Raw genomic sequence first — 9,975 nt, forward strand, 5'->3', positions numbered from 1 at the left:
GTGCCCTTATAGATAGTGAAGGGGCAACTCCCAGCTGTTAGGACATATGTGTTTCACTTGTTTAGAACATATGTCATTCATTATTTATGTAATTGGCTAATCCTTTGTCAAAACACACTTTACTTGTAATTGGGTAGATTTAGGATGAGGTTAATGCTTCAAGAATCAAGGTTTCAAGATCAAGTGTTAAAGCCATGCAAGTCTGTCCAAGAAACAAGTTGAGAAGTGATCTTCATTAAAGCTCAACAGTTGGCTCGACAGCTGTATCTATCAAGCTTTAAGAAGCTGTTTTAGCCTCGAGGCTCGATAGCTGCTCAACAGCACCTCGACACTTGTAGCGGTCGAGATTTAAGAAAAACGGATTCCTACTTCTGTTTTAACTCTAATCCGTTGATGTGTCTTTGGGCCTTCTTTTCTCCTAACCCTAAACATATAAAAGGATGACTTTAAGGGCAGTCAAAGGGTGGCAAGTTGCACAAGTATTGAGAATTCCTTGTTCATGCAAATTGTAACTTGAAACGAAGTTTTTGCCTTAGTTCATCTCTCTTGTGAAGAAGTTTCTGTGTCTTTGCATCGTAGGGTTTTGTAACCAAGCATCTTCTTGATCTTCATCGTGTGGATGAATTGAAGAACTTTGCAGCCAACAAATCTTCTCTAGTTGGTGATTGAAGTCGCGTACTGGGATCCGTGCAATTGGTTAGTCACGTACTTGGGAGCTGTGCATTGAAAGGAGAAAATGTCACTACAGAACAAGTCCAATTGGGTATTGGGGTAAGGGTTCAACTGTAGGTTGGTAAGGTACTTGGGATTGCTTTACTTGTAACCCACTTGTTGTGATAATAGTGGAGTTTTGGGAGTGGTGACCTTAAAATCACCCGGTGGAATTTTTACCATGTAGGTTTTCCCCATTCGTAAACAAATCACCGTGTCATTTACTTTCCGCTGCATACTTTAGTTTATTGGTGATTTGTTTGTGCTACCACGCGTTTGCATGTTAATTTGATTAATTAATAAACTTGGCTAATTAATTAATTAATCTATCATAAGGGGTTAATACGTGTGTATTAAGTGGTATCAGAGCAGGCACACTCTGATTAGGGGTTAATAAACTTGGCCTATCAAGTGGTATCAGAGCAGGCACACTCTGATTAGGTTTATCTTTGTGTGTGTGATCCATTGACCCCTGTTTGTCATGGATAGAGGTCAGTCTCTTATTATACCTCCTCTGTTTGATGGTACTAACTATGCATACTAGAAAGTACGCATGAGAGCTTTCTTGCAGTCTCTAGATGAGAAGGTGTGGCAAGCTGTGGAGATAGGCTGGACCAAGCCTAAAGAAGCGTCGACCGATTGGGATGAAACCAAGATCAAGGCGGCAAACTTCAACAGCAGAGCTTTGAATGCCTTATTCAGTGCAGTCACTAATGAGGAGTTCAAGAAGATATCCTCCACTGAAACTGCTAAGGAAGCATGGACCATCCTCTAGACAACCTATGAGGGAACAAAGACTGTCAAAGATTCGAAGCTACAAATGCTCACTACAAGCTTCGAAGAAATTAAGATGGAAGAGGATGAGTCATTTGATGAGTTCTATGCCAAGCTCAAGGACATAGTGAACTCAGCCTTTAATCTTGGGGAAACCGTTCCTGAACCCAAGATTGTAAGGAAGGTGCTTAGATCTCTACTCGAGAAATTCCATGCCAAGATCACGGCGATAGAGGAATCAAAGGATATTGACAAGATTCCTCTGATTGAGCTGGTTGGTAATCTGTAAACCTATGAGCTAGGGTTGACAAGAATTGGCAAGTCAAGAAAAGGCAAAAGCATGACACTAAAGGCCAAGAGCAGTGAGACAGATGAGTCATCAGACGATGAAGACTCTAAGATGAAGTCCTACATCACTAGGCAATTCAAGAAATTCATGAAAAATGCCAATGAAAAAGGCTTCGACAAGGACCATAGGCAATCTAGTTCTTCTCAGTTTAAGAGCCAAGATAAAGGGAAGAAGGATGCAAGGGATGACGGTCAGTACACTGTTCCCACAGGACCCAAGTGCTTCGGATGTCAAGGTTTCGGTTACATGAAGCAGGAGTGTCCCACATATCTCAAGAGTATTGGGAAGAGCAAGGCACTAGCTGCTACCTTGAGCGACACTGAGCCTGAGGATGATTCCGACAATGAAGATGACGGAATTTTGAATGCCTTCACTGCCACTGTCAATCCTACTTAAGGGATTATTGCAGATGTGGATGAAGAAGAGGAATTGGTGGAATCCAAGTTTGAAAAGATGGATGATCAAGATGATATCCATATAGCCTATGAGAAACTGTACAAGCTTTCTAAAAAGCATGAGAAACTCTATAGGCTAGCCACCAAGAAGCTCAATGATGTGGAACTTAACTGTAAGGAACTTTCCATAAAGGTTGATGAAGCTAATCAAACTATTGGGGCACTGAGATTTGAGAACAACTTCTTAGCTGAGAAGAACAAGAAGCTTGAAGCGGAGTTGTTTCAAGTTAGAGCTCAATTGGAGAGGGCATCAAGTGCGAAGCTGGATGAGATGCTCAGCATTCAGAAATCTGCTTCTGATCGAACAGGATTGGGGTATGAATTCTCTTCTTCTAATAATGCTTCTGCTAGTACTACTATTTTTGTTCCTCTTGCTAATAATATTAAAATTGAGAACAATGATGTTAAAACTGAATTAGCTAGTGAGAACTTAGATAAGGGTAAATCTATCTTAGGAGCACCCCCTAAGCTTGAGAAGAAGGACACTAAAAACCCTAGGACTAAGAAGGCTAACTCTCAAAAGCCTAAACAGAAGAAGCAGCATCTCTGTCATCATTGTGGTGTTGCCGGTCATACTCGACCAAATTGCTATAAGTGGTTAGCCACTCAATAGAGCAATGGCATGATAGCATCTGGGAACCAGAATCAGGTTCAAACCTCTCTTGCTCCTCTTGGAGATCTTCTCAAAGGCCTCATGTTCCTTTCGAATTTGAACGGTTTCAATCCTTTCCCCTCATCATCGGTTCAAGGTTTTGCTAAGAGGAAAGGTTCTTCCAAGGTGTGGAAGGAAAAGGGTTCCAAGTGACTTATTCACTTTTTCTCTCTCTCCCCTTCTTGTTTTTGTTTTGCATTACTTGTGTGTTTTGCTTTCTGTTTTTGAGTCAGTCTAGTTTTATGCATTGTTTTATCTTGTTTAATATGTTTTTGTTTGTGCGTTTTCAGTTTTGTTTTATTTTTGTTTTTCAAAAAAAAAAAAAAATTGAAAAATCAGAAAAATGCAAAAACAGTGTGTGTTTTGTGTACATTGGTTTTTGTGAACCTTAAAATGGCCATTGAAACAGAGTTTTCTAAACTTTGTATCTCTTGTAGCTTAGATGAGCATCTCTATGCACAACTAAGCAAGTGAGCTTTGTAGCTCTTTGTTTGTGATGAGTAAGGTTAAGTGATCTCTTGAATTTAACACTTGTATCACTCTTTTTGACGGGTTGAACTAGAAAATCCTAAGAGAAAGGCATAAATAACCATCTCACCACTATTACTCGCCAATCATGATATGACATCTGTATGCTTCGGCATAGCAAAAGTGCAATGTCAATGACATCTGTATGCTTTGGCATAGCAAAAGTGCAATGTCAAAAACTTAACATAACTGGGTATCTCTTTTCTCTCTTTCATATACCCATGCATGATATGCTTAATAAAAAGAAAATACGCAAAGAAAATAAAAGCGAAAAGATCAAAAATGCTTTAAATATGATTGCAAGCGTGTTTTCTAGGAGATGTGGGAGTTATAGGATGTATCTCAAAGGTGATAGTCCCCATCAAACAATTATGATTGTGTGTGAGTTAGAGTGATTTTCTCATATCTCAAATCGTCATAACATAGAGACACTTGTGCAATCTTGCGATGTTTTCACACACAACACGCAATATTCTTTGCTACTTTTGATACATGTGCAGGTACAATGTGATTTGGCCATCAGAAGGTTTACATGCGTTGATGTATGCTCACTAAACTGTCTTAACTTGTTTTTGAAATATAAAATTGGTTAGACATGTTTAGTGTCTGAGTGCGTGTTTTGAGATCCATGTGCTTAAGATTGTTGTTGAGCGATGTTTTTGAGAGTCTATTGTGTTGATTAGATCATTGGTTGAGTTGCCTGATTGATTGCATTCATGTTTGTGTTTTTCCCTTCTCGAAAAACTGTTTTGAAAAGTTGGCTCGACACATTCTCGACACCTCCTCGATACCTGGCTGTCTGTCGAGCTTCTCAGCTTTTTCTTATCGCAATCTCGATAGCTTCTCGACACCTTCTGGATCAATCGAGAAACTTTCTGTCCTCTCGATAGCTTCTCGACACCTGGTGGATCGATCGAGCTTTAGCTTTCTTGTTTGTATTTGGTTCTCGACACCTCGATAGCTAGATCTGTCGACGTGTATTTGTCGACACCTACCTCAACAGATGTCTTGACACCTCTCGATACCTGCATCTGTCGGGATTTACTGAGGTTCTATATAAAGGTTCCGTGCGATCCGATTCTCATTTCTCTCGATCTCTCTCTCGACACTTTTGTCTTTTAAACTTCTCAAACTCTCTCTCTCACTCCAAATATTTTTCTCAAGGTTTCTCAAAGCTTCTTCAAGTTTTTCTTCACTTGGTAAGCTTCTTTTTCATCATTCTACATGCATTTCATGTTTTTGAAACCTAGATTTTGGGGTTTTTGAAAATTTTGGGGTTTTTCAAATTTGATGAGTTTGTGTTGAAATTTTTGGGATGGGTTTTGTAGTTTTGATCTTAAAAACTCCATGCATTGCATCATATTAGCATTCTAACAGTATTCTTATGCAGTTAGATGTGTGAAATATGTTTGTGTGCTGATAGGATTGGATTGGGCTGAGCCCATGATGTTTTTCATAGTGCATGTCACATGTTCATGCATTCCCCATGCATACATCCTTTCTTTTTAATATACTTGTTATAGTTGAACTGTTTTGGGACTTTTCTGATTGTTTTTGTCTCCCCCCTTCTATCTCTGTTTGCGTTAATAGTGTCTATGACACCTAAACGTAAGTCTATTTCGACCCAGAACCCTCTTCGTTCTAGGGCCTCTTCATTTGCTGATTCCACTTCTATCTCTGTTCGGTTCCTTGATGAGAAAGCCCATCAGGACTTCTTGGAGAACTTCTCTAAACGAGGTGTTCATTTGGAACACCACGTTGTTCTGGCAGACTTTGCCGACACTGACCTTCCCGATGTCTTTCACAAACAGGAATGGGAGTCACCGTGTGACGTCTCGGTCACTTGTCCTTCCGTGCTGATTCAGGAATTTTACTCCAACATGCATGGATTCGATTATTCAGTACCTCTCTTTCTCACTCGCGTTCGAGGTACGCGCATAGTTGTCACACTGGAGTTGGTTTCCGATGTGCTCCATGTTCCGAGGGTTGCCCATCCTGACTACCCTGGTTGTGTGCATCTACGGACTGTGTCCTAAGACGAGATGATTTCTGCTTTCTGTGAGCGCCCTTTTGATTGGGGTGAGCGCCAGTTTATGTCATGTTGACCTTTTGCTAAAGGTCCTCGTTTCTTAAACATGGTAATGACTTTTGTTTTACATCCTCTCTCTCATTATAACTCTATCACAGAGCCTCATGCTTGTTTTCTGTTGTCTCTTATTGAGGATCTTACCATTGACTTTCCTTCGCATTTTATCTTTTCCATCTTAGATGTGTATAAGGATACGGCTACCTGTGATAAGCTCATCTTTCCTTCCGCTATCACGAGGATTTTACGCAATTTTTCTATCCCTTTTCCTGTCTCTGACCCTTTTTCTGTTATGGTTGCCATAGATGCCGCTACCGTAAAACGTAGTGAGGCACAGTTTCGGTCGCGTCAGACAGGTTCAGCTGCACCTTCCTCTCGTTCCGCTCCATCCAGATCTGCTCGTGCTTCATCCGCTCCCTCCTCTTCTTCGAGCGACGTGTCACTAGGAGATATCATGGCGTAGCTTCAGCGCATGGATGCTCGCCTCGATGCACTCTTTACAGAGTTGTATCAGGTGAATGTTCATGTTGGTTGCATTGCTAGGCGACAGGCGACCATGGGTGGTTTTGCTCTTGAGGCTTCTCCTCTACCACCTCCTATGGCTTCCACGTCTGGGAATGATGATGGTGATGACGATGATGCTTCGGATGATGATGATAATGGAGATGCTAGCTCTACCGATGAGATGTTTACTTGACACTCTACCCTTTGTCACTCGTGACAAAAAGGGGGAGTAGTTTTGGGTTATGAGAGTAGTCATGCTTAGGGAGAGTTTGTATAGGGACTTTTTGATAGGGGGAGTGTTGAGTGCTGAGGGATGTAGTGAGGATTACTTGTATCTTTTACTTTTCTCTACTTTAGATACATAATTTTCTTGTACCTAGGTCTTGTGACCATTATTACATACATTGTGCTCATGTTGTTATATATATATGATGTTGTATGTTTCTTTCACCTATCTCTACATATGTTGTTTCTTTTCTTTCTTTATACACATGTTTCTTTATTTTTATGCAATCTATTATTTCTGTTTCACACTAAGATGCCTTGATGAGTTTTGTTTAAAGTGTTTCAGAAATACAAGTTGTCAAAGTCTACTTGTCATAAACTCTCTTCTTGCAAAGTTTTTCAAGAGTTTGTGTTAGGATAGATTTTATTGTATTCAACAAGTGTATATGAGTTAAGTGATTTATGACTTCTCTCATATGTTCATTTGTTGGTTGTGATTTTGTCACGGATTGCCAAATGGGGAGATTGTTAGGACATATGTGTTTCACTTGTTTAGAATATATGTCATTCATTATTTATGTAATTGGCTAATCCTTTGTCAAAACGCACTTTACTTGTAATTGGATAGATTTAGGATGAGGTTAATGCTTCAAGAAACAATGTTTCAAGATTAAGTGTTAAAGCCATGCAAGTCTGTCCAAGAAACAAGTTGAGAAGTGCTCTTCATTAAATCTCAACAACTGCATCTATCAAGCTTTAAGAAGTTGTTCTAGCCCCGAGGCTCGACAACTGCTCGACAACACGTCGACACTTGTAGCTGTCGAGATTTAAGAAAAACAGATTCCTAGTTCTGTTTTAACTCTAATCCGTGGATGTGTCTTTGAGCTTTCTTTTCTCCTAACCCTAGACATATAAAATGATGACTTTAAGGGCCATCAAAGGGTGGCATGTTGCAGCATTGAGAATTCCTTGTTCATGCAAATTGTAACTTGAAACGAAGTTCTTGTCCTAGTTCATCTCTCTTGTGAAGAAGTTGCTGTGTCTTTGCACTGTAGGGTTTTGTAACCAAGCATCTTCTTGATCTTCATTGTGTGGATGAATTGAAGAACTTTGTAGCCAACAAATCTTCTCTAGTTGGTGATTGAAGTCGCGTACTGGGATTCGCGCAATTGGTTAGTCACGTACTTGGGAGCCGTGCATTGAAAGGAGAAACTGTCACTACTGAACAAGTCCATTGGGTATTGGGGTAAGGGTTCAACTGTAGGTTGGTAAGGTACTTGGGATTCCTTTACTTGTAACCGCTTGTTGTGATAATAGTGGAGTTTCGGGAGTGGTGACCTTAAAATCATCCGGTGGGATTTTTGCCGTGTAAGTTTTCCCCATTCATAAACAAATCACCGTGTCATTTACTTTGCATACTTTAGTTTATTGGTGATTTATTTGTGCTACCATGCGTTTGCATGTTAATTTGATTAATAAAAAAACTTGGCTAATTAATTAATTAATTAATCTATCACAAGGGGTCAATACGTTTTTGGCCTATTACCAGCTATATGTCTGACTCTACCACAGGAGAAGCATAACCTTTGAATGCCTTCATAAGTCACCCCTTGCTCAAATCGGTCTATGAGGATGGAATTGATTAGAGTTTTGTTAAGGTGGATCTGAATACACAATCTAGCATACTTACCTCTGGCCTTCATAGCCGTCTGAGAATAAATTCTTAAAACCCTCCCAATGGAATTTCCAATTTGTTTAAGCACCTCAGTTTCATAGAGTTTGATGGGTAGCTCATTAAGCCGAACCCACACCACAACCAGGGAAATGTTGGCCATAGATGGCTTGAAAAACGGTTCCCATGGTCTCAAGGAGAGGAAGTGGTCTCCGATGAACCAGGGACCCTTCTGAATCACATTGTCAAGGTCCTCATTGGAGTAGAATCTTACGAGGAAGAAACCACAGGTGAGGTCTACACAATCCATTTTGCTTGTCGGTCTCCACAGCTGAAGCAACTTGCTTTGTAAATAGTTAAAGCCTACAGTTCTACCAACCAACTTAATGATAATGGCATTGGACCAAGCCCCCCTGATGCGCTTCTTGGTCTCTCTGGATAGCTTGACCGCCACCCTACCTGGACCTACAAAATCTCTGTTATCCTCATTCTCTTCCTCTGCCTCCATATCCTCTTCCATCTGGTCAGTCAGGTCGAAAGCTGTAGCATAGGCACCTGGTATTTCCCCTATAAGTTTGTCTTTGAATGAAGCTTTGAGGTTCAGGGCAGAGTTTGTCTATGGGGGGATCGTCCTCCCTGCCTGCACCGTTGAACTCAGCATGGTGTATATCCTTTACCTTCTTGTTGCTTTGAGCTAGCTCTGCTTCCTCCTCTCTAGAGAGCATTCGAGGTTTCATTGATCTGTGGTTAAATGCAACCTCTCACTCACAATGTTTCACTTGTTCTTATTCACTTCACTTGGGTTAAATTATTACACCTATGTGAATGTAGATAAATTTTTAAACCACGTAAATATTGTCTTGTGTGATGTTTTATTTGATGCATATTTTCTCCATTATTTCATCTTACATATAGAATTTCATGTATATTTATTGCAATGTCCTCACCATTGCTTTTATATTTAGTGTCCTTCTAATCATGAACTTGGGGCAACTATGTGGAACTTGCGCTTTCATGGCCAATTAGACCTTGCACCCTTCCTTTTTAGAGCATCCACATCAGTTGGTAGATACTCTTCTATAATACAAAAACTCATTCATTTTACACATTTTGGTCAAAAAAACACTTGCATCAGTGGGTGTAAAGCTGTGTAAAATTGTGCAAATTCATCCACGAGTTATAGTAATCGTGTAAATATACACGGCTACTATAGCTCGTCCATTTATTATTTTATTAATTTCTCGTTTGCTCCTTTTTTTTCTCTCTCTTCTCCGTGCTCAACAAACTCAGTAACTTCTCTCCTCATCTTCTTCTTTTTCCTCAGATGCACACAAACGCACCCACACACAAACACATCCACACAGACAAATCAACACAGAGATACACTTGCTCAAAAAAAAAAAAAAAACATAGAGATACACAAACACAGATCAGTGCTTGATTGGTGCTTGTGGAACGATCGGTGCTTGACTGGATCGGAGCTCGTGGGTTTTGCTTGATCGGAGCTAGGGAGATCTTGGATCTGATTGGTGCTTGTTAGGTCTTGCCTGATCGGAGTTGTGGATCGGTGTTTGTGACCGAGATGATGTGGATTAGACCGAGAGGGAGAGTTGATCTGAAAAATGGGTAGAGATGGGTAGAGAGATGGGTATAGAGAGAGCAAAAAATTAGAAAAAATGGGCAGAGAGAGAGGAAGCGTGCGTATATAAAGGGGTAGTTGAGAGAAATAATAAAAATTTTGAGAAAATTAATTATTTAATTAAAAGAGGTGATAGAATAAATGAACTGATGTGGGTGTTTTGTAAAAATGGATGTGTAAAATAGAAAAAGTAGGTTTTTAGTGTAAAAATGGATGTGCAAAATAAAAGAACTGATGTGGTTGCTCTTAGAGAAGGAAGGTTCTTCTTTTTAGTAAACGACTCCATGATAACACGCCCTGTCCTCTTTGACTGTACCAAGATAAATAAAACACAACCTTCTCGGCTTCTTCTTCCTATGATGCTACACAAAGACAAACAA

General features: G+C 40.0%; 1 protein-coding gene across 1 annotated transcript; it reads right to left on the minus strand.

Annotated features, from left to right (window-relative positions):
* Positions 1 to 7,807: 7,807 nt before the first annotated feature.
* LOC142614035 (uncharacterized) lies at positions 7,808 to 8,693 on the minus strand. The gene is made up of 2 exons (XM_075786598.1): positions 8,603 to 8,693; positions 7,808 to 8,511 (listed from the first exon to the last, which is right to left on the minus strand). The coding sequence occupies exons 1-2, from the start codon at positions 8,691 to 8,693 to the stop codon at positions 7,808 to 7,810; spliced, it is 795 nt and encodes a 264-aa protein (XP_075642713.1).
* Between the last annotated feature and the right edge of the window lie 1,282 nt (positions 8,694 to 9,975).

Source organism: Castanea sativa, chromosome 1 (assembly GCF_040712315.1).
Source record: "Castanea sativa cultivar Marrone di Chiusa Pesio chromosome 1, ASM4071231v1".
NCBI classification, from domain to species: domain Eukaryota; kingdom Viridiplantae; phylum Streptophyta; class Magnoliopsida; order Fagales; family Fagaceae; genus Castanea; species Castanea sativa.